Source organism: Trichoplusia ni, chromosome 3 (genome assembly GCF_003590095.1).
Source record: "Trichoplusia ni isolate ovarian cell line Hi5 chromosome 3, tn1, whole genome shotgun sequence".
NCBI lineage: Eukaryota > Metazoa > Arthropoda > Insecta > Lepidoptera > Noctuidae > Trichoplusia > Trichoplusia ni.
This window is the reverse complement of record NC_039480.1, coordinates 15,128,870-15,155,621: the sequence shown is the minus strand read 5'-3', so window position 1 is coordinate 15,155,621 and position 26,752 is coordinate 15,128,870. Positions and strand designations below refer to the sequence as shown.

General features: G+C 34.7%; 1 protein-coding gene across 1 annotated transcript in view; it reads right to left on the bottom strand.

The window, feature by feature from the left end:
• The window catches only part of LOC113492089 (homeobox protein unc-4), a 35,291-nt gene extending 10,510 nt beyond the window's left edge, over positions 1 to 24,781 (bottom strand). The window contains exons 1-2 of the mRNA XM_026869387.1: positions 24,280 to 24,781; positions 2,834 to 3,006 (exon numbers count right to left, since the gene is read on the bottom strand). Of these exons, the coding sequence (XP_026725188.1) occupies positions 2,834 to 3,006; positions 24,280 to 24,493 (387 nt within the window). The 5' untranslated portion in view covers positions 24,494 to 24,781. The remainder of the gene's footprint in view (positions 1 to 2,833; positions 3,007 to 24,279) is intronic.
• Positions 24,782 to 26,752: the final 1,971 nt, after the last annotated feature.

Sequence of the window (26,752 nt, the reverse complement as noted above, 5' to 3'; positions counted from 1 at the left end):
AACAAGGATACTCGACACTCCTTAAATTTTATATTCTATCCGCATTTTGTCGCCTAAGCGTTCCATTTAGTGTTCCATATTTAAACCTCGCGCCATTCTTTTTTCTTCCCAACCGAGCAGGGAATGTAAGGAGATTTTCTATTTTTTTACTTTTGGGGTGTACCCAGCCAGCGTCGGATGTGTGTGGAATACTGATGTGTGCGTGAGACCGCCGACGCCCTGTTAGGAAATGAAATTGGCATATAAATGTAAATTTTATGCTATGAATTTTAAAATGAAGTCGATACTTCCGCGCTTACGGCGGAGCGAGTGAGCCGTTTTCGTAAGTTTACGTCAGACGGGGATGAAATTAGATTAGAATATGCCATTTTCGGTAAAAAATGAGCTTTTAACGTCTTTCCTGAAACCCTTACGCTTTCTGAGCCATGATTACTTTCACTGCGTCTCAAAAAGCTTTATTTAATAAGAGAATAATGTTCTGCTAACGCACAAAGAATTTCGAACTTAAAATATACTACAACTTGCTATAAAGTTGTAACTGTCACATCTAATCAATAACAACCCATTATTTTATTTACTACAATACTATTTTACTTTCATAAATGTATTGCCTATAAAAGGATACTGTATGGCGAGACTGCGATCGAAATCGCGACGTGAAACGTTGAACGAAGTAAAGGAAATAGAGAAATCAAAAATGAGGAAAAAAAATCCACTTTACAGACGCAAACAAGTCACTTTAACTTTATTGAGCTGTAATCGAATTGTGACGTCCCTAGGAGCGGCGACGCGGACGAGGTCGGAGCGACGCGATCTGCAGCCATCCTTATCTGACCCGCCCATTTAAATCTATGCTTTTCAATCGTGCCGTCTCGCTCGCATCCCAGGGGTGCCGCCAAGATTGCAATCTTTTGATTTATACCAACTATTAGGAGTAGTGCGGGATAGTCTGTCTTTCAGAGCGAGATCCGCCGCGATAAATGTTGGATACAATCGACGTTAGTACTGATTATAGAAATGGATTTACTTATATCTTGTTACGGAAACTATTGTGTTGGCGAACTGAGTTTTACGAGCTATCTGGACAATGTCAAAGTTTTATTATTATTTGAAAATTATCAGGCTATTTGGTGTTAAGCTGAGGTCATAATGTCAATGTCTTTGTATCAAGTTTAAATAAAACGTTAAATGATTGCGCTTCAGCTGAGTTTATCGGACGTTCGGTCTGGTAAGGAAGTATTACCGGGTAGTAATAAAAAAGGGAGCCGACATTATTTTCTCGTTCGGAGAAAACCCCAAACAAAATGCCATCAATACATGTACGAGCAACGGTTGGCCACAAAACGGCGTCCATTCAAAACTGTATTATCTCAAGTCGAACATTATTTCGTATCCTAAAGGTTATATAAAAAGCGGCGAGCCGCACAGTCCCCGGCGGCCGCTTAGCCTCTGAAGGTTTGGGGAAAATAAGGGAAATCGTCCCTCATTTATATTGAACGGAAACCTTCAGCTTTCTACCCTTATGTACGAAGCACCGTACGTCGGGTTTGTCCCGGTATTTTCCTCCAAAATGATATCGGTTTTCGGTAATGTTTTGGTTTATTTTGATGACATGATCATTTTTGTGGATGCTGGAAAAATGTATTTTTAGATATGAATATTTGACAAGCCTATTCAAGCATTTCCTCCGAATAGTCCTAGAAGTAATGACATAACTTCAAATTCTAATACACTTGTCAGGTCGCCTTCATCAAAGGATTCCTGAAACACCTCAATCGGAGACATATCTTATTAGCAGGAAAACGCATCAAGCTGATACCGTGACTACGATATAATTTTCGCCTCGATTCAGATCTAACAAATCAGAAGCCAGCAGCATGCCAAAGCAGATTCGGTGCGTAATAAAATTAAGCTATTTCGCTATGGTTACAAATACTCCATCGTAAACAGCCACCCGCAATGGATTAAGACGTTAGCTGTGAAACCGTCGCCTTTAGTCGCGTGCTAAATATATTTAGCCGCTACTACAAAGGACTGTACGCTGTTTAAACACCGTGGCTAATGCACATCGTCAAAAGTGTCGTTCAATTTTGTATACTTTTGATTCCTTCCTGCGTTGTTATTTAAGTCTCGTCCAGGCTGCCAGTGGGTGGCTAACGACTTCAAGCCTTTATACGGCCGTGAACGCTGAGGACTGAGGAGTGATGACAGGATCTTCGAAACTTTGTGTAATAACTTGTTTATGAAGTATATCCTGCCTTCATAAGGAAGATTTGTGACACGTCAACGTGCAGCAAGATGAGAGGAACTTGGGCCCCAAACTACAGCCGGGAGTCTAATTTATTATCCGTGATTTCCACTTGACGTTTTAAATATAGAGACTAGTTTATGTGCATGTATTTTATTTCTTTGAGGAGATTAGAATCACGTAAAACTAAGTGAAGACTTCCGCGTCTAATTATTATTTAAAAGGTTCAGAAATAAATTAACGAACTCGTGAACTTTAAAGTTTTACTGCAGTGTTTTAATTTTCATTGAATGAGAAAACTCATATTAGACACAATACGCTGAAAAATTAGAAATAATCTTCTCATCCGGATCCACTCAACCAACTACCTACTGTTCAAATGCCTTCTTAAAGCCTTCTAAGATTGTTTAAGTGTCTAATGGGTTTCGAGGCTTGAAAAAATATATTCTATGTAATATATCCTTGTTATGCCATTTTTAATTGAAACGATTTCCTTTTTCATCAAACCCACTGTGTCTCACTGCTGGCCAAATTCATCTCCTCGTTACCTTAAGAGAACGCTAAGACTAAGTGAAGTGTACTTACAGCAACCCTGCTCTCCTTGAGGTCAAGCCTCATGGCGAGAGCCTCCCTCATGAATACGTCAGGGTAGTGCGAGGCCAGGAAGGCTCGCTCCAGCTCCTCAAGCTGCCACGAGTTGAAGTTGGTCCTCGAACGTCTCCGCTTGCCACTGTCACCGTCGTCGTCGCATACACCACCTGGGACAAATACGCAATGTTAGAATGAAGTTAGGCGTGACAAGATACGATGGAAGATTTTGAACTCTATGTCAGTGACCTCTTTTGCTTCGTTTTAAATGAGTATTCAATGTTTCATTTGTGTTATTTGTATTAAATTGCAAACTAATAATTTCGTTATATTAAGAATTTTAAATGACTTCGTTCCGTTTGAGCAAAGACAACCAAGTTTAATTCAAACGCAAAAAAATTGCAAGTAAGTTAGTTTAAAATACTTGATGTTATTCGGGATGGAATTCAATAAAATATTTTTACTAATATCCAATCGTGTTATTAAATTTCATGTTACGAATGATTAATTTAACACCTAAAACAAGATAAAAAAGCTCAAACATGATTGCCATAATTAAATATAAAAAATATCTGCCATATATAATTTAGTTGGCATCCTAATGTTCACACGTCGCGCGTAGTTGTTATAAAGTTAATATACTCGCATGACATTAGGGCCTTGCCATCAACGTTAAGGCGTAACGAGCAAACTTAAAACATTTCCAATCATCAGCGTAGTAGGATTGAAATGAACAAGACATAATCGTAAAAGACTCCGTGGTCGGAACAAAGTCCATTCAGCCAATTCCTGCGCCGTAAAACAACAGCCACGACCCGAGGCTCATAAAAAACAGATAATCTCCTACAAAGCGTCAGACCAAGTTTTTGAAAATAGAATATAATTTCTAATTTTCTCCCGGTGATTTTAATTAAAAATGGTCCCCCGAGAGCAGGACGGCTGCACGTCCGAAGCCGCGGGTTGGAAAGGGACAGCTATAAATTACTCGCTCGGTCCTCCGAGGGGCTAAATAAATTAGAAGTGATTAAGAGGAACGCGCTTCTGTTGTGCGTTGAATGTATCGTTGTTTTGTTACTTCGATAATTTGGGAAATGAGATTTGTACCTTAATTAACTTGTTAAAATATTCTTTATTAAAATATGTTAGCAATTATTAAAACCATAAAAAAACAACACAATTAATTACTTCGATTGTAATACACACTAAGAAAGTGTTATAATTACAGCCTTAAAATGAATTGCGAAACGTTTAGACAAGAACAAAATGTTATCAATAAATCGAGAAATCACTTGCCGTTAGACTAATTTAGTTGTTTTAAGCTGTCAGACTGCCGATACGTTACAGTGTCGCCTTAAGAGAAAAGGCTAAATTACGCGTGTGCGAGCGAGACCACAGCATGTCCCTAATGAGAGGAGTGAAAGAGACGATTTCGGTTATTGTATTAAAACAAACGACCGCCTTGGGCCCGCAGACAACAGTTTTGGCGCGCTTTAATTTAGTCTGCTCAATGTTTTAATGTCACAGGGGAGGGGAGGACTTACTAAGTATCTATTTGAGGGCTGTATAATGCGGTTTATAGATTCGTATGTAATTATTCCGCTTCGTTTGTTCTAACGAAATATTAATTGGGAGCCATTTTTATTTTAGGTTAATTCAGTTTTATACAAATATCAGGCAAAGGAATTTTGATTCAGCCTGATAGCTTAATCGAATAAAAAAATATCACGTCCTACCTATATTGATGGAGATGGTACTAAATAGCTTTTTTAAATTAACGAGTCATAAAACTGCCAAAATATTAGACTCAACAGACATTAAAGAGGTATTTCTCCGAAGACAATATTTTTATTTTATTCATAGAGAGGCTATCGCTGTTCGGCATCGGCAGCCAACATTAAATGTACTATTCAATAAAAGCGATTTTATTTGTGATGCCTTTTATTTTTCTATTACGGAACCAGTAAAGGGGAATTGATATTCTGTGGAAGACCTTGTATTACAGATAATTTATGGTTCATATTCTGCAAGATTTTATCTTTATCTATATTCTGGCTGATTGCTTTTATGCCTTTGTATTGATATTTGATTGTAATACTTGGGGACTGTACTTTATTGGTTTTATTGTTATAAAGACAAGTAAGTCTTCTTTTGTGTAATATTTATATTTAACAATCAAAATCTAGCAAATTAAAAAATGTTGTAGAGAAGATATAAATTCGTTTTATTCAGGTCTTCAATTATTTAAAGATTGTAAATTACCACTTATAGGATTGCGATAAAAAATAGAAGGGTGCTTTAACGCAATACGCCCATTGTAATTTATACTAGTTTATAAAGCCTTTTCTCAGCCCATAGAAAATTGTTGACGTAAGAAAATAATAAAAGATATAAAATATAACAAATTAAAACTTTAAAACGAGCTGAAGTCTCGTTTAATACGGAGAGAGGCGAGTAATAAACTGTTCAGCAATCAAAATAGTGCTTGCATTGGTTTATTTCATAATTCCGAGAATCAATCGGCGATCGGGAGGCGGACTCGAGTGTAAAACCCAGTAAATTTCGCCGGTAATAACGTACCGTTACAACTACATAATCACACGGACATACACACAGACAGTTATCACACAAGCCGATAATTTACTACCACTTAACACTAGCCAACGAATCACTTTCTGGAATCAAATTAAAATAGTCGCGCTCGACGCCATTTTCCCGTTTTTCGTGAAAGTGTAATATGGTGTTGCGGGCATTGGGACTTCGTAATTGGTTAATTGTGATCAAATATGAGGTGGGCAGCGCTCGCCGCCGCCGCGCCGACGGACAGACCTAATATGGCTGAAGTTATTGCTTTGTCATAATAATTTGTGCGCACTCTGGTTTTAATTCGTAATGATACAGATTAATGTCGAGTCTGAGGTCTCGGTTCAAAACAAATATTAAAGGCCCCGTGAAGGTGATAGTGGGTTTTTGTAATAAGTAAGTACTTGTTAATGGCAACGGCAAATTGACTCTGCGAAGTTAACACCTTTTCAGTTTCGGAATCGTGTCCAATTTGCGAGTGCACTAAATAACTCACGTAATCACTACTTTTAAGGAGCTCTATAATAATTTAGTCGAAACATACTTGGTGAATTAAAATTATCAAGAAATAAAGGTACTATTCGAGGTTATTTTGTTAAATATGCAGGATCGGAAGATTCTGATGTCTTCATTGCCAGTGGGGTGCTCTACTCACTGTAATTTGCCTTCGATACCGAGAAATTAATTTCCAAAATCACCGGCAATAATAAAGTTATAATTTTGAACGAAATAGGCGGTTACACGCGGTGTGGACAGAAAGCAGGGACGGACTTGAGCTACTTTTTGGTAACAAGGTGTTCTTTTGTTTTTAAATTGTTATGTGATAACAAAAGGGATAACAATACTTACATGTTTAAATGGGTTGTACACACTATGGTGTGAGTATAATGTCCACATTTATCTATTTAATTGGTCTGATGTACAAGGCCACAAATCCAAATACAATAAAATTAGGAACAATGGTAGCTTCGCTCGGCCAAGACCTACCCAAAAATAAGTAAGAGTAATGAATCAATGTAAGCATTGTTATATTCTCCTCAACATCTTACCAACATGACACTTGTCGATATTTTTTTTTTCTAAAATTATAATTCAATGAACAAAATATGTATTTCTTGAGTGCATCCCTGTGTTATTGGATGAAGACATTGGTTACGAAAAGTGGCTTCATTAGCGGCGCTGGTGAGCGCACGGTTCCGCGAAGCGACCGGCTCTGAACGACTAATTGAATTTATGTATGTCGCGGTGAAGCTTGCTCCTTAGACTTTCTTATAAATGACTAGGTTTTTTTTTCGATGAGAAATTTTGATGATTATATGAAAGATGTTAGTTTATAAGGAATACGAATGTCGTTAAGGCGAAGTTTAAGTAACCTACACAAGGTGTTATTTTAGAATTACTGGTGTTGATTGCAATGGCGAAAATATATTAAAAACCCAAGGTAGCAACAGAATGGCTAGTATCAATATATACAACTTATTATTTAACTTCATTATGAATTAAAAGGAGTACAAGTCACTTGAAACGTCTAAATATGACTGAAGCAGTTGAGGCAAATATTCTGTAGGTATAGGTAGGATATTAGCAATTAAAACCGTGAAATTATGACAATGTCAAGAGTTATCGGTACACTTATCTGTAATTTGTAACTGGCCAATTATGTAATAGGCTTCGAAAATCCAAACATGCAATAACATGATCGTAAAACAAGTCATCAAGATATAGATATAGAAGAAAAATAATTTTGGATTGCATAACGATTTCAGATTCTGTTCAGCCAGGCATTTTATAACCCTACAGTTGCTCCAAAAATATACAGTGAAGAAAACAAATATGATTTTATTGCTAGGAATTTGAAAAAAGAAAGCAAGCAAATGAAATTCGTAAGAAATATTCGATAAAAACGGAGGAGAATTTAAATTCCCATGACATTTCTCGAAAATATCGATTAAACATTTTCCCACAACACAATTAATGCACTAGCCTTGCCCTTAGCTAATTGTCTCGTCTCCGTGCTATCCTTCCATATATAATAGCCGGCTACCGACTTAATAGTGGATTATTAAAAACGACTTTTCAAATTATTAGCAATATACATATCATTTGGAAACATTAACGCGTATTATGGGATGAAAATGGCTTAACTCGATGGGGTCGAATGTTGTTTATTTCTTTTTGATATAAGCAAAAAGCTTAAAACTGTAAGGCGGAGGTGTTCTGCTTCGGAATGGCTTAATTTACCACTTGTAACGGAAAAAATGCAGGAAACTGGAAGTCATGAGGTTGTGGCGATGTCAAAGGACTTTGGTTAGCTTCGACAAGATTGACGTTGTTTTAACACTAGGATAACTGAAAGATTTCTTTTTGGGTATCTAAGCCACTTACAAAGACTTTCCATTGACTTTTTTTTTTAATTAATCATTCTCACTCCATAGGGTTAAGACTCACAACGTCGGATGTCCGTTTAATTTCATCTGAAACCTGTTTTAATTTACCTTACTTTAGATGTACTTACTCATAAATTTAACTTAAAGAATATATCTTCTGGTTTCAGATATATATAGTTTCCCGATCACTCTAGTAATCTCTCTCTAGTGATCTATAGCACGGCTTAGAGAAAGTTTCATTACTACCAAGAAATTGTTAATAGGTGTCATGAAAATTAGCATTTAAATGAGATAATAGCACAAGTAGAGGCATCCTTTTAAGGTATGAATTATAATAAGTTATTGCCTATTTCTTGAACTTAAGAGATTTTCTAGGTGAACCCTAAAAAATATTATCAGATGAGTTACTCTAGCAAATGAAACGAACATGATTGTGGTGTAAATAACAAAAATTGTAACATTTTATTGTTGTTAAATGCAATTTGTTTTCTATTAATGTAAACGTGTGCTAAATGTCATGTTGTAATTATCAACAGAATAGGTTTTTATGATTGTATTCGCAATACTGACTACTTGTTTCGCCATATTTTTTGTATTACCATTTATTGCATCAGAAAGTACGACTTTAGACACGCAGTAGGCATTTACATAAAAATACCTTTAGTTGTGATGTAAATTGACTTTTGTTTCATTTTCCCTTACAACTGAACATAACCCCACCTCAATATCTTTACCACTTACTCTTCCATTCATAGATAAACGAGGAATAATACAAAAAGACGCCCGATTACATGAGCATCACATAAACATATTTTTACATAAAAATACTGAATAGAAACTATTTTTCATGTCCGTGTAATATTTCGTGGCACATCTACCGGTCGCATCACAGCGCCCGCGGCCAGCGCTCCGAGATTGAAACATGATAAATTGATACTACTACACAGGCCGTTTTAACCGCTATTTTATACCCATGAAAATAAGGTGTAATAAAATTTTAATATTTTACCAAAACAATATTGATAGCTGCGGACTTGGATGGATTGGCTGGTATTTTTAGTACTTTACCCAGGTTTCACCGAGACCTTGTTTGTTATGATGTGAAATAAGCAGTTTGTTTCTTTCCTGCTTTTGAGGATTTTCTGTGGAGATCGTGATCAGTGATAAAGTGATAAGTTCTTTTACGACTTTTATGTTGTGTGTTTGTAAATGGAAAGGTGGAAAGGAAACCAGAAAAGGAGGACGTAAGAAATTATTTCTTTTTGCTAAAGTTTTTCAGAAATCTAGCCACATTTAAAATAACAATCAATAAGGGGAAAAAAATAATTCGACGTTTGACTTTGAGTTTGCCCGTTTTCGTTACAATAAAAATGTGGGTCCAAGAGTAGAGACAATTGTCTCTATTCATCTCTACATCATAGCATTTACGATATTGATGTATTTACTTTTTGGGTACAATGCAACTTAGCACACGTTTAACATTATGTACTGTTACTTATTAATGAAAACCAATTGGCAAATACTCATAGTCTGCGGTCTAAGTACAAATTGATGGGACATTGTCGTGGCACAGCTCTAGCGGTTCATTCTTGATAACATGGTAACAATATACAGTTTATTTATACAGTATTTGACTCGCCTTTTGCTAGTTACCATTTACAGAGTAAAATACTTCATATTTTTTTTAGTAATTTTTTCAATTGTCAAATATTGCAGTTCCACCGCAACGTACACAGACCTAGACAACAAATTAACATGTCAAGTCGTATAAATAATGACTGATTTTAATTTGTTTATAATTTGATTACCGAATTATGAATCAGATTTCGGCATTCAATTCGAATCAAAGGCTTTAATCAGACAAGGTAACTTTCAAATCTGTTTGTATTGATGTTTGTGATCGTAGAATACTAAGACTTAATTTTTAAATAGCCGTAGGTGATATGTACCTAGTCCTGCCTTTATATACTGTTAGGCAATTTAATTTGAAGATGGTTCCTAAATGTGATTAATGTTCACGCAACATTTATGGCATTTATTACAACGCCATCTAGTATCAAACTAAGCAAGTAAGCGTATAATTTGCATAAGACAACTAATAAACATACCTATAAATTTCTGAATACTTATGTAAATATTATAAATTTATATATTTTAAACAACAACATTATATTTTAACATACAGCAAAAGATCGTACTTGTCATTTTTTTTTCCTTTGTGGGGATTGAACTCCCGATCCCCTGTAATAACATTGGGCATACACCACTGGATCAAATCCTTTGTATTAGCACTGGCCACAATGCAAGCTATAACTTGAAGAACTTAAAAGACCTCATTTACTTTATTATTGATTTAAAATACCTATGTTTTATTTAAAAGATTTCATGTACTACGTGATTTTGACAGCTTGAAATGAAAATTACCCTCAAAAACTCAATTGTGACTTTTAAGTAATTAACGTGTATTCATTTTCATCTAAATGGACATATTTATAAGTACTTCTTACTAAGTAAACCTACGTATAGATATTCAGTATAGTTTATTATCTTATAAGACCAATGTGTTTTGGGGATATCGTTACGTCATCACCAGCCAATGGCAGCCAATTTATCGTACGCACAGCTTACAATACACCGCAATAATTATTAGGGGATTACTCCCTAGTGACTGGCACGTCTACTCGAAACATATCGATGTTCTAGTGATGTACCAAACCGTGTTTGAAAATATCGATATATTTTTTTTACTTTATTAAAATCGGAATTGATTATTTAAGTAACGATGGATGAATGATTATGTGTCGCAGGTTATTAAAAGTCTCGCAGTCGTTTTACGCCATGACAGGTGGCAAAAACGAGCTCGCTTGCATGATATGCTCTTTTTTTGTTTTGAGTAAACCCCTTCTGTGAAATTAATCACCCTTAATTGGGTGGCTAAAGGATATGCAAGTATAAACTGCCGATAAAATGTTTTGGGGCGTTTTTTGGTATAATTTCTATTAATTTACATCAACTCGTTCAATAATATGAACAATAAGCGACTGTCTGTAGTTTTTTAAGTACAATGTTTTAAAACTTTTAATAGAAGAACCAGAAAAAAAATACAGATATTAAAATGTCGTACCAAAGCAGGAAAACCGCTCCACTTATCTCAAAGAAAAAGAAAATAGATTAACTATACATTTTCCTTTACGTAAATAAAGCAAAATATTATCCTGTATCATAACATCACTGTTTTTTGCCTACGAAGTTTCTAACTCCGGCCCTATATTATCTGTGTATCCCACGGGAGCAATAATTCAGCCAAGTCTGTTTGTATCCCGACTTATTTAATCATCTGATGTTGGCTGCATTGGCCAAACAAAATAATCACGTATGATAACAGTGCTACCAACTTCTTGGATAAAAGTTTGGTCGTGTTTTGTTTTAGCTGGTATCTTATGATTGGTTTTCACTTACCTACTATATATTTTGTTGTAGCTTTCTATGTTAAATGAGGTATGTTCATATTTTGATTTTCTTTTATAATTTACGCAAAATGACAACTGGCTATAAGACTTACATAAATGCTTTAGCATAAATCATCTTTTTCTTTATTTATTTTATGTTGTAAAAGCTCCATAAGAGAGACATTCTCTTCGGGAAAACTATGTTTAGTTCTTAGACTAACTTAAATTGAATGAATAAAGGAAACTAGAGGGACACTTATAAATTCGAATTCTATTCGCTTTAAGCTCAGAACAATGTATTTAATCAACTTCGATATAAACGTATCGTGTTTTTGAAGGACTTGCTTAAATAAACTCAGTTAAATGGAGTACAGAGTCAAATTGTCAAAACAAAATATAACCAGAAATGCCGACACAAAAAATCTTGTCAAAGATTTAAAATCAAAATCAACTACTTATTTTCTAGATAATAAAAATTGCGGTCAGTTATAGCAAACAATCTCTTTTAAAGTGAACATGTGTATTTTATGATGGTGGTAGATATTATAAAGCAATGCTGGCGACCCTCGGGAGCAATAGATCAGGAGCCCGCGGCTGCACCGCGACTCACAAAGTTGGGAGCCGGTACCATATATTAATTTAAAATTGTTCCTTTTTGGGGTACCCGTAGCAAAGAATATGTAGGTACTTACTCTATTTCTAAGTTGTCACTGTTTGTTCATCTGTGTGGCTATTTTCTATTTAATAGTTATTTCTTGTATTTATATTAAAAAAAAATAAAAAATATACGATAGTCGGGAATTTAAATATCCTTGTTTTAAAAGATTTTTTCACAAATATTCAAGTCAGTGTACTTCTGAAAGGTATGGAAGGAGAAGACGCCGACGCAGACGGAGAATGTTGCGCCGACCCCAAATAATAATCGGGATAAGGGCAGGGCAATGATGGTGATTTAAGTCTGTCACTGTACAGTCTTTTGATAAAAATTGCACGTATTGTAAGTTGACGTTATATTATAACGTCGTATATTGATATTAATGGTACGGAAACTTGCAAACGATTATTTGACTCCTACTGGGCTTTTGTTTTTAAGTTTATTAGATTTTTATTGACATAATCTTGTAACCTATTTTTTTATTGATAACTAGCTGTTGCCCGCGACTTCGTCCACGTGGTTAGAATTTTCCCCGTTTTTTCCACATTTTCCATTGTATCTTCGCCCCTATTAGTCGCAGCGTGATGTTATATAGCCTATAGCCTTCCTCGATAAATGGTCTATTCAATACAAAAAGAATTTTTCAATTTGAACCAGTAGTTTCTGAGATTAGCGCGTTCAAAAAAACAAACAAACTCTTCAGCTTTATATATTAGTATAGAGTATAGATTTATAAAAGTTGAATCGGACACAAATCGGTTAATTGTAGATAAGTTAATGATACTGATAGATAAATGATAGCAATGATACATATTTGGCCTCTTTTGTCTTCTCAAAATGCTTTATATTATTACCAGCAAGCTTTGGATACAACAAATAAAAGGTTCGGTTATATATAAGGAAATAGTTACAGTCAAGGACAGTCCAGACAGGTTGTTCATTGTGATATTATATCGTTAGAAAAAAATGTATACAATGTCAGATACTCATAGTTGATAACAAATCTAAAATTGTTAATGTCGCAGAAATTTGTTTTTGCATAAACTATATATTTATTATTATTAATTAATCAATGCAGCAAATTACGGACATTCGTTACAACCTTACTGTTTACCACAGATACAAATATATGAATTTGAAAAAAAAAACATTTCTTTCGAATTGGTTTTGCAACTTATCAAATAGCCCTGAGGATTTTCCGAATCTAGACGGATCTAGCTCGATTTGAAAATGTACCATTTTCAAAGGTGGCTAGATAAGCTAAGTAAGTCTATTAACCAATCAATAGGAAGTTCCCTCCGATAATGTTTTTATATATAGTCAACACTAAAATAATATTAAATTAATTGTTATTATGATACCGTGAAGGTTGTAACCGTCAACTCTAAAGGGACTAGACGTAAACAGGTTATGATGATTATTTCTGACGTTAGATGGCGCTATAAATTATCTGTCATAATAATCTGTCACCATTTAAGTAGTAAAATGGCTATCATGAATAATAAATTGAAAAGTCTTTATAATAGGACAATTCATATTTTTAATATAACCAAGATCACGTTTCTGTTAACTGCTTATAAAAATATGATTTACCTACATTAAGTGTGTGTAGTAAAAGACAAGATGCTAAAAACAAAAGACGATTTAATACAACAAGCTAGTATTGATACTTTTCTCACAGACAATCTTTAGTATATTATTCTTCTACTTCTTGATTCTCAGTATCACCTCTTGTTTAACTAGTAGAGAATGTCTTGCGCATGTAGTCCACTATTTTTAAATAAATAAATGAAAATCAATCAATAACATCTATTCTGTCCTTCCATAGTCAAAAGACGAAAGAGTCGACTAAACTGACATAACAACTTTTTAATTTACTTTTTTAATTCAAACGAATTCAGAACGCCGAGCAACCGTTCACAAACAGCCCTACAAATGAAGGGCCGTACGCGGACATCAAAGGGACATTATCTAGTGACACTTGTCCCGAGATTTATTCGTGTTATTATCACGGTATGCCCTTGAGGGCAAGAGGACTTGAGGTCTGTTAAGATAATGCATTAATTAATTAGACGCTACGAGTTTACGGAGGAAACATTTCATTGTAATTGTGTAATGAATAGTTTTATTAGTGTTTTGTACGTTTGACACGGTGACATGTTTATTAGGGAAATTGTTTTCGTTTCTTAGTAGGAAATTATAACAGTTATTGCGCGACATTTTATAATCAGTCACTAGAATTGTAGAGATTCAATTAGAGTTAAACACTATATGCTAACAGCTGGAGTACGTTAATGTTTCCATTGTTTTTCATTTAAATTAAAATTGGTTATTACCGATTTTTTTACATACCTAGTGTACCTAGTACTTATAGTTAAAAATCTTAATCTTAATCGAAAAAATAAAAAGAAAATTCAAAACAATAATTAAGTATATATATATTTTCTTGTCTCCAACATGTAGATTACCTACTTACCAAAACAATTCTGAAGCTGACCAAAAATCCTAACGGTCCTTTAGACCCTAACCAGCAACATCGTATTTAAACATTGCAAGCATCGGGCGTGACGCGCGGGTTAATTTTATGCTACATTAATACAGTGAGGGTTGGCACCACTTTTTAATAGGGTTAGTTATGGTATGGGTCCCTCACACCCCCGCGTTCTCAGGGTTAGCAATATGTTACAGTCAATGGGATTATCTGGTTGTTTTGTGATAAAACGGATTAATTTTTGGATAAACAGTTTAAGGGTTTATTTGCACTTTCTTTTGTATGTCATGTTGTGTTGCTTTGTTGACATGAATTATGCTTCCGTAGGTATACACATGAGTCATGGCTTTCTTGTATTGTAAAGTTGTGGTTTGTCAAGAAAATTGTGGTTTGTCAACTTGAAGGCCTATGAGGAAATGTCCAATTTGTTTTCAATGTGTGAATATTTTTGTTGTCTATCAGTTATTATCCGGTTGGAAGACATTTTTTCAAAAACAATCCTAATGAGGATGATTTTAAGTTAAAGTGTATTCAATATTCTGTTGGTGGGTAAAGTTATTTATTTTATTTAGAGAAATTTTCTATCTACTTTATTTTTAAAATTCACAAACCCAATCCCAAGAAAAACATTGCCTTAGACAAATCATGAAATTAGAAAAAAAAACAAAGAACTACCCTAACAATTACCATTTAAAAATTGAACTTTATGATCAGAAAAAAATACCGATTCTAATTTGCACGGGCGTTCGAAACCGTTTCATTTTTTAACTAACATTGTCATACAAATAAAATTGTATTAATTTATTCATATAGTATATTGGACCGAGAAATTACTTGTTTGTTTTTTGTTACAAAAAAAAAACGTGGGTGACATTTTTTCGTCGTATCCCACGCAAAAAGTGCAGCTCTTTCAAAATGGCTGAATCAATTAGTTACAATACAGTGTTGTGGAAAACAATAGTGTAATTGGAACGGGGTCATATTTGTTGTTCGTGATTCGTTTATTTATTTCGTAACGCTATATTACTTGAGAAAGCAGAGGCAGTAAGGAAATAATGTTTTTTTAATGAAATTCACACCAAATGAAACTCGTGCTTTCGAAAAAAAATAGGGTTTAGTCTTCAATACTTGCTAATTACAATCATTAAGAAAAACACAAGACGTCAAACAAGCACTTATTACGGAAACTCAATTAATCAATATATTAACAGGTACTTTACGTTCATATCAGTATCCTTGATCGGTTCTTGAGCCGTACCGCATACTAACACCCAGGGGTCCAACAACCAATAAACCACTAACTTAAAGGACATATTGGCAGAAAATCACACAAGTCTCCCGTGACCAATTTTCAGAAGGGGTGAATGGGCTAAAACGGTTTACTATGAAAAAAGTAAATAGTAAAAAAAAGCGGATCGAATGTGACAAATGCGTGTTTTGGGGCACGCGACGCATGATTCGGCACGCGCCACTCGCGCGCAACATGTGATGATGAAACTATTTTTGGATGTAATCACAATATTTCAGGCATCCTGATAACTTCGTTTAGTTTTTACTAATCACAGTTAAGAGGTATTAAATCACCACGTACTTGGTTAAAAAACATTGTTGGTGTTGGGTTGGTTGGAAAACATATTGTTTAGATCCGTTACCCGAGCCCTAGTATACCTACACGAGCTTCAGAAACATTGCGAAAACTGTTAAGAGAGGCAATAACTGCTTTAATTTACAACGTGTGTGCAAAATAGGCATTTTATCACTTTCTTTAAACATAACGACAGTTCAACTTAGGGAAGATCTTGTCAAAATGATGTAATTAAGAGTCAGTAAGAAGGTCTAACTTGACAGATGGCACAGAAGGCTTACAACAGTTTGAATGCAATATGGAAGTTATGGAAAAGAGGAAGGCTCTGCAAAAGCATTATTTTAAGAGATATTGGTCGGCTCAAGGTACTGCCAACATACTGTTGTAGACAGGACAGAGTCATCTTTGGTTTTATTTGAACGCGGAGTCGTCACTCCCCTGCGCCGGGTGTGTCAGGAAATGACCCTTGAAATTGGCTCCCAGCCGACTCAGTTACATTTCGCACACCTTGCCGTTGCCCGACGACTTGACTAATAGGCCTTACTGCTCACAATTTCGCTCTTTTGTCACTTTTTTCGTGTAATGAGTTTGTTTTTAATACGCTTAAAGAAACCGCAACAATGGCACCTTCCCCCCTCAACAACGTAGTTACGTTCTTATTAAATGTTCCGGTCGTTGCTAAGTATTATAGATTAAATTTAAAATTAAACTCGCAACAATAACACAGATAATTGTTCGTGTTTGAGTACGTATTAATAACTGTCATATTAAAAGGTGAGTCATTTATTTATTTTGCTAAATAAAGTTGTTCGAACAAAGCGTAAAACTCATTGAACTGTCAGGCGAGTGATTTAAAAGTTTCAAAGAATATTGTGAAGGAAATCGGTCTACATAAATTAAAAATATTTTGTACTAGCTTTTCGCCCGCGCCGAGGTCGGTTATATCGCGTTTCCAAGAGAAATCTTCAAAATTTCGGGATCAAATCTATAATATGTTCTTTCTCAAAGTCAACTCTATTTCTGTACCAAATTTCATTAAAATCAGTTCAGCAGTTTAGACGTGAAAGCGTAACAGACAGAGTTACTTTCAAGGCAATAAGGATTTCTAGTGGGAGGAGAATGGGGAACATTTTCATCTCTATTAAAAGTGTTTCTGCAAAGCGAGTTAAATTCCAGTATATTATAGAGAGTCCTTATTTGGTAGACTCAAGGGGCGAGTACAGTGTAATTTATGCGTTGTTCCGTCGCAGCCGGGCCTCCCCTCGGTAAAGCAGCCCTTTATTGATGTACTTTTGACTAGTAGTGATTTCTGTTTATTAGGCCATTTAGCTGTTATTCTTGCTAGTTTGTTTTTTCCATTAAAACTGTTTGTTTTGTTTTATTTATTGAGCAATTCATTGAGGTTTGTTTGAAAGGACTATTGTTTGGTATGTGATTGTCAATGAAGTGGTAATAGTGGTTTTTATAGATAATTGTTATTTAAAATTATAGGTATGAGTGAGTACAGTAAAATTAATAGATACCTACATTGATAATTTTATTAGGCTCATTTTGAGCAATGCTTTTTGTCAGTGTTAAAAAAAGTTTGTGACAAAATATATGACCTCATTGCTGTTCTACCTATTCTCTCTAAATTTTGAAGTATATGTCGTCAAAGACAATCAGTCTTAATTCATGTTTTCAATTATTGTGTTGTCGCAACTTGTTCCCATTTTACTACGTCTTACTTTTTTTCAGTAAGATCAAGAATGTTGCTCGCAAATCCAATCGATTCGTTAAGCTTAACTAAAGATATTACGTTATGTTTGTACTACCTGCCTACTTTAATCGACATTCAAAAGTTAGTCAATAGTTTTATTGAAATAAGCAAAATGTACGGTTTCCGTAATTCGTAACGCCAAAAAGGGTTCGGTAACTATTAGACAACTGATTATTTAAGTTACATAAACGTGATGAATTGATTCATAGCTAAAAAAATATGATAATAAATTTGACAATAAATCACTTAATTACACCATTTAACCATGGCTATAGAGAGATAGTAACGTTTTAGAGGTTTTTATTAAAGGGTAGTGATACTATTAGAATAACTGTTAAAATAACCTTTCTTAAGGTTTGTTTAAAATGTGACTATAATTTTGCCTTACAATATAGGTCTAAATATTTAACTATAACTACAAAAACTTTGGTTATACAGACTTTTTACGGTGACGCTGAAATAGAATACATTAATACGTAGGCCTTTCATGAAGCAGCTTTAACAATTTCTCAGTAATATTTAAGCGTTCTATATAAACGTCCACTTTAACAAGTTTTATGACACGTATCCTCATTCAGTAGCGACACTTGACTGGCGATTAAAATGACAGCTGTCAACAGACAGGTGACAATCTATTTAAAAAAGGAACGGGTCTCATTTACAAACGTAGCTTCACTGGCACAGTTATTTTATATTCGGAACTCCTTTCTAGTCAATTAATTTTAAAATGTAAATAAATAGCTTTATTTTTTATTTGTTTCGCTTTTTAAATTGATATAAAAACTTCTCCTTTATAAAAAAGATGTGAGTATAATAGGTATCTATTTTAGATGTGTGTGACTTCTTGCTTTTCAAGTTTCTGTTATTTCTGACTTGGATATTACTTCTAAGGTAATAAAAATATAAAATTAGTATTTTGGTCAAGAATAAAAACGCTTTTAACAATATTTGACTAGTATTAAAAGAAATTGTGAAAATTATAAGCAAGGCAAGTTTTCACATGCCTTCTATATTTCAATCTTTTTTTGTATTCACCTCATCTTGCACAAAGGTATAGAATATATATAGTTGTTATACTCTTGTTTTTAAATTGATTGTTACTGCCCAAGTTATATTTTCAATAAAATAAACCTCAATCGAAAACTATGTAGGATTTTTTTCAAGCTAAATTCTACTGCACTGGCATCAATTATTTTCCTCAAACTTACAAAAATGTAAGTGTTGAACGTGTGAATACAATCACATTCTGCAAAAAGGACAAGAAAATTTTATGACAGCAAAATCTTAATGCCATTGACCGACGCGAATCGAATCCGAGACTTCACGCTTCACAACCGCGTTTCCGAACACAAGAACATTATGAATTGCGTAAAAAGAAACATAAGCCCTCGCAATAAACACTTCTTGAACTAATTGATTTTTGAAAAAAAAAACTTTTTGTCTCTACCAGTAGAATAAGATCGGATATTTTTGTCTTTGGTCAAGCTAGATATTTAAAGATTTTAGTTCCGTGTAGTCCAGTAATATAATGTAAAAATTAACATAACAAGCAAAAATAACAGCAAACGGCTCATTACAAATCAATTCACACTTGAATATAACCGGTGTCCGGACCATTTCACACATGATCACTTATAATTTACAACATAAAAAAACCCATTGATATTTCTATTAGGTACTGTGACCAAAAAAATCGTACACAAAGAGTTGGGAGTATGCGTCATCGACAAAACATTTAACATCCTAATTTCGTGGGTAACACCTCAGCGCTAGAGCCGACAAAAGAATCGATAAACATCGAGATGTAGTCGGTATCGAGTCGGACGGCTCGCCCAGCGGGGCACCGCGGCGACCAACTAATAACTTACATTTGGATTACGCTCGTTAGCCTCTTAGCACCTTACCCAGACGTTTATTTTTTATTAATATAAAATTTATTCAAACGAGCCCCGAGAATATTTCGGGAATAATGCCTTAATATTATAAAAGCAATATGTTACGTCTAGGAGGATAAGTGTATCGGACGCGACACGATCATTATTTATAGCACTATTTGTTCGTTATTTTTAATCTGAAGTAGGGTTTTGAGTCAACACGCGTTTAATCTAGACATTACATTATCTGAGTAGAAAATGTTTCGGTGTGACCGATTGGCCTCGCGTTGATTGCAGCTTTGTGGGCCCGGGCGACGTCGTTTGTTCATAATCGATACTGACAGCTCATGACTGAATCGATTGCCGAGTTATAAATCGATATTATTGTACCGAGTCGTGACGAGCCGGCTGCAAGTGTTGTTGATATCACTGAGGTAATTGTGACAACACGATAATTATTGAAGGATGAAATATGTTAATGAAATGGAAAGTTACTGTGAATAATAAGAAGTTTCGAGTTTCGAAAACTATTTGTTAGTATGAATAAATGATAATTTAAATTAATTATACTTATCTTGAAAAATATTTGTATTTTTATTAACGTATTGCATAATTTTCTATTTTATAAGTCTGAATATTCCGAGCTATGACGAATATACTCATTAGGGTTAAATTATCATAATCGGATTAAATTAAGTTTAAATTATTTTCCAAGTTAAGACTTCAGTGATAAATATTTTTTTGTCTATCTAGAATCTTATTAGTCATGAAGGCAATTCGTAACAAAAAACTGGTGAAAATATTTTTGCGGGACAAGATTTTACTACACAATGATTTTTGTCGCATTTTTTAGTGTCAAACCCATACCAGAAAATATTTTTTCAATTTAACACTCTAAATATTCAATTATTAATAGTACTACACATATTGATTAAGTAGGTAAACAACACTACCCAGCCGTCATAAATTCCCTCAATACATAAACTAAACCCAGCACATTACCTACAAAAAACAGTTTTAAATGTGAAGGCTAGCTATCTGACAAATCCCAGCTACTAAATTGCTCAACCAGTCCTGATTGAATCATACAAAGACAGCAAACAAAACGCATTTAATAACAAGAGTTGCATTTGTCATGTCTTTCCGGTACTCAACACAAAACACAATGAGAAAAACAATTTTCCTTGTAAACGAAGTCACGCATAATAAGTAGTGTTTAACAAGAGGTAAAAAATAAGTTAAGTAATTATAACTGTATTAACAATTCACAGACAGTTTGCGACATAAGTGAGGAGCGACGGTTAAAGATATAAAAGTCGGCCAAGTGTGAGTAGACGAGGGCAAAGGGTTCCGTCTACTACAGTGTAAGAAAACTATATTACATAGGTAAGTTAATTAGTAATAATACGAACAAAAACTACAATTTAAATTTAATAAAAACTATTGAGAAAAACTTATGAAATTTTTGGTACCAAATGACAGCTATTTCACGTTAAATGAATCATTAAACAAAAAATCGGTTCATCCAATCTGAAGTTTTGAGGTAACAAATAAAATACTCATGAATTTAGAACCTCTCAACCAACCTTATAAGTTGGTTGTAAAATGTTACTTCATGTAAGTATATTTTATAGATTTCTTAGTATTTTTTTTTAATATTTATTGATTTCGGTGTATATAAAAGTAACCGTCGCCTAAAATGCTAGTTCGTGTACTTAATGCTACCTACTTCTGTCACTATAAACTGGAATAAATTTTAGTATTTAAAAAGAAACATTTGCAGTTTTAATGAAGAACCTTTGATTACGGAACTCCAACAATATAAACATTTTATGCTTGTCTGGAGAGCACCGCGAAATAATTAGCGAGACATAATTCTAGTATTACAGAAGCAAGTATTTTACGGTAACTCTTAACGTACAAGATAACATTATTTAATTAAAGCAATGACTTAATACCAGTGCTGAGATAATTAAGAAATCGCGCCTCATTATTGCATAAATGTTGTTTCGCGGGAAAAGAATCTTTACCGTAGTTTAACACTCAAGAATTGTGTGTGAGGAAATGTGAACTTAAGTATTATTTTATTATAAAACTTTCGTCTTTAAACCTAGTTGAAAATTATTAAGTTAATAAGAAAGCAATTAAACTAGTCGGGAAGAGCTCGATAAATGCGCGCGAGTAAACCTTTATGAAATGTAATATTAGGTGTTAATATTTGATTAATAAAAAAAAATCAAATACTCAAGCAAAGGAAAGTAATTTAATTAATAAAAAATCATCACGCTTAAAAAAGCCTATTCTAGATTTTTTCAGATCGGCATCAAATCTTACTTGATTTTGATATAAAATACTTTTAAAACGGTCTTTTGATCTTCACGACCAATGTTAATTGTGTGGATTGCCCTTTCCTTTTTTTCGTATGGTTGTTGGGAAAACAATCCATAGGCTTCGACCCGGGTTTTGACACCATTGACAGATTCTCAGATGTGTCAGTTTATTTCTCCTCGTGGATTAAAACACAGTAGATTGCCTGTAATTTTGTTGTTGTCAAAAACTGAAGACCAAGTATTGTTTTTTTTTTTAAATTGGGCAATCATAAAATTGAGTGAATCATTTATGTACACACAAAGAGTAAGTTAATTATTATGATTGGCGAACTCTACTTTTACTGTCTTCTAAATGTAGAGTTTAGTTACAAGAGAAGAGAAATTAAGTTTTGTTAATTTTACAGTATCTCAATAAAGAGTTCTTCTCTCGAGTTCGACTCGCGATCCCGACGCGTCTGCTCATGATTAAGGACTCCGGTTGGGTCCGAAACTAGTCGGGCTACCCCGATAAATACGCGTGAGTAAACCGTTACATCATTTAATAATGAATCAGTCTCACGATAGTTATTATAAAAATCTCAAAAAAGGCATTGAAAATCTATATCTAAACTAATCTATACCTACTCTATACTTAATAAGCTTTGTTTGTTTGTTTGAACGTGCTAATCTCCAGAACTGATTTAAGTTGAAAAATTCTTCTTGTGTTCAATATACCATTTATTAAGGAAGGCTATAGGCTATACAACATCACGCTGCGACTAATAGGAGCGAAGATACGAGGGAAAATGTGTAAAAACAGGGAAAATTATTTATCTTCGAGCGCTTCCGATCAAAAATACCTAACTTATATCTTCTAACCACGCGGATGAAGTCGCGGTCAGCAGCTAGTATGTAATACAAGTGTATGAAAGTTTTAAAATAATTATGATATCTATCAAACCAAGTAATCTCTCTCTTTACACTAATTAGCTATAATATTAAGTAAGTGAGTTTTGTTTATGGACAAGTATAGTTATGGGTATATAAAAAAAATGAAATTACTACTATTTATAAAACACTTTTTGTAAATAATTATTAAATCTTTAACCTAATATTAATACGAACTGAAGAATACTAAAGTAAATATCAACTGAAATGATAGATACTCTATGACTCAAAAGATAAATTAATTGTTTTTAATTTCAACTGTTGGGAAAAGTTTCATCATTTAACTAATCTCTTTTAAAAATATTAAGCAAGTGCAAAACAGATTGTAATAATAGACTACACTACAAGAATTTTTAAATAGATGTAATAGAAAAGAAGCGAGGTTCAATATTAATCAATATTGATTCCAAATGCCAAATAAATAAATGAAATCTGCAATAAAACATTCATACTAAATACCAAAAATTTTGTCGCCGAAATGCATTACATAGGCATAAGTGTCAAAATAATTTAACTTAGAGTTTACGCTACGCATGTAAATATGAGTATTTATTGATACATAGACACCGTTTTTTTACTGTATCTTCCTTTAGTAAAAATTGTGATACATTGTTTTACTGTATCTTGCTTTAATAAAAATTGTTCGGACATACAAAAATCTAAACAAAAATGTTTACCTATTTATGTGAATACAATGTGAGTTAAAAACAATTTATTTGCAAATTAAAAATTTTAAAGTTACCAATAATAATTTTAGTCTATAATAAATTTACTGAGATATATGTGATACTGAGATATATATGTATGTGATATCAAAAATAATAATTTGATATCCGAAATAATAATTTTCGGCAGATAGGGAAAACTGGCAAAAAATAACAGATTATAATTTGAATAAGCACTGCGTTTTTTTGCGATAGGTAAGGTTATCGTCTCGTACCTACTGCTGTATAAGAATAGTATGATATTATTAAAATAATAACAATATTCTTTGTACAGCAAACGTTATTTAATTAACGGTCCCGCCGCTCATTTTAATTAACGAAAGATAAAGAATCCACTCACATTTTCAGATAAACTTAGAAATAAGTTACATTATTACAACATTGAAAACTTATTATTAGCCGTCTCTACACATTTGCACGCTCTACGCTTTTTCACAAAAATAATCTATTCTTATTAATTTACTCTAGAAACAACTTTAACAGAATCATTTTTTAAACGCTAATTTTTTTTAAGTTTTTATCTTCTACTGTGGGAGATATTTTCCGATTGGAATCGTCCGTACTTTAACTACAGGACGAATTTTAATTTTTCCTCTCATTTTCAATAATCGTTTATACGTAGATACGTTTATATATGAACATCTCTAATAGATCAGTGAAACATGATTGTTGGTACGGTACCTTTACTGCTCGCTCCGTCCTCATTGGAGTCCTCGCTGGGGGGCCCGTGCGGCGCCCTGTTGGGCAGCGGGTGCGGCAGCCGCGGGCGCGTGAGAAAGGGCGGCGGCACCCCGAAGAACGGCAGGAACGGCGGCCAGGCCGGCCGGGGCGCCAGCTGCGCCGCCGCCGCCGCGTACAGCTGCAGCGGCGCCGGCAGCCCGCCCTCCAGCACCATGCCGCGCCGCGATATCTTGCCGGCTCACAGCACACCCATGCTCGACGTCAGCTCCCAGCGTCCAGCCACTGTACAAGTCACAAGTCCGACCACAACACTATGCACACTCTCGCGCCCCGCGTACAGTCGCTACTAGAGTGCTTTGGGCTCCGCGCCGCGCCCGCCACTGCGATGGCGCGCCCGGGGGCGGGGCCGCCTACCCCCCCTACTCCCCACTCGAACACAAATTAATTCTCCGCCTCCTTCATATCATAGATTTATTCCTCCGACAGTACATCGCCCCCGCTGCTAAACGCTTTCAAACCTTATGCCGTGAAGTTACAGATCTGTATTGAATAACGGCCCATAAATTAAGGGAAGGCATACATTGAATTAACGGTAACGTAGGCGACGCGCGGTGGTAAGTTGAAATAAACCGTATTTATATGACGATAACGTTTGTTATCGCGCGGAGGGGGCTCCGACATAGAATTTATAGGGTCGCCGTACGTTTGCGGGCCCGTGGGGTTGTCATAATCTTTTTTAGCCGCATGGCGCGCCGCTATACAGTGACATGTAGAGAGTATCGCAAGGAGTTATGTTATGGAATGTTACCGTAAAGGTTGCGATTGACCTTTTACGTACTTACCTATACATTTGCATTGTACATAAACATCGGACGGTGGGAACTCTGTACCTAATGCCTAACTTAGTTTGAAATAGCTTAAAACTAATTTATAACGATATGATTGATAGATAGATATCCGAGATGTATAATTTTACCGGTAAAGATGAAATATGGTTATTAGCTGTAATGAACGAGAAAAAATATTCACAGAAACGTGTCTGAGATAATAATAGGTGGTAGTATTTTAGATTTCACCCATTCTTTAAGTTTGACAGGTGATTGTGTGATGGGCCAGCAATCAAGTGGTAAGCCGACAGAGAGATGTGCACAATAGCGTTGCGTAAAACTAGATTACGACGCCTCCCGATCGCTCTAATGACGGACAAACTATCAATCATACAAAATTAACACGTTTCAGATTATATTTTTGACAGTGATGAATCATAAGCGACCGAAAGGCAATCAATTTCACAACCAATTCCTTATTCCATTAAACAAAAAAGTAATAACGTAATTGACATAAATAATAATAAAATATGTCAAGACAGCGTAACGAGCGTTCGGACGCGACATGACAGCTCTATCAGGGATCTGGTACTGAGTGTACTTTGGGGCGGGCCGTCGCGCGCGCCGGGCCCGCTGATTGGCGGAGCGGGGCGGGGGCGGGGCCCGGCGCCCCCACCGCGCCTTCCGGCTCAGCCTTGCATGAATTTAATTAGTGCGAGGAGCACCTCGGGCGCATTAGGAGCCGCGATGGGCGAACCAATAAAAGATATAAAGGAATGAGTATAAATTAAAAGTTAAATAGAGAGTGTGCGCGAGAGAGCGAGAGGCACCTTCCCTCTCCCTCCTCTCTCCACTCGTAATTGTTTGACGATCTTATTAGTATCAGTTAAATGTTCTGTCTTTTTCTCGCGCGAATTTAATTACTTTTTAATTAGAGCTCTGTTAATGAGAGTTTTGCAGGATTCGCTCGAGGCGTTCTGTTTTCACCATTGTCATTTTTGTCGTTTCAGATAATCTGATTAGTGATTGAGCTTTAAAAAGTTTTGTAGATCTTTATCTGGACGTTTTGGTGCTTCGAGAACTCGACAGAATTAGTTTTCCTTTTGTTTCAATTTGGGGATTATTTTAAGGAGGTTATTTGATTGAACTTGAAGTGGTTTTCGTCGCTTAGATTTGATGAAGTTCTTTTTTCTTTTGTTGTGTGATTATTAATTAGTAATAGGTACCTATTAAATTATGTTATGTATCATTATTGATATGCTGATATTGTCGTTTGAAGTCGTATTAATAAAATATAACGTTTATTACTTCACGCAAGGGAATTTGTGGGATGTTTTTAAATAAGTAGATATTAGCCAACTTGAAAAACGAAACACAGAATATCAACTAAGGATAACCTACCTTTGCCATCCGTATCTACCTAAGCAATTCGATTCTTGTTTAAAAGAAAAATGAATAGAAATTAAAGATTTATGAAGAAAAATACTATCGTCTCTACAAAAAAAATTACACTCGACATGTACCTGAAATACAAACAAATACATATCTCAAACAGCTAACATATTCAAGCATTCACAACATTTATCAACAATTTCAGTTTAGATATCAACATTTCAAGCATATATCGCCGTCTCGCTCTACCGCAC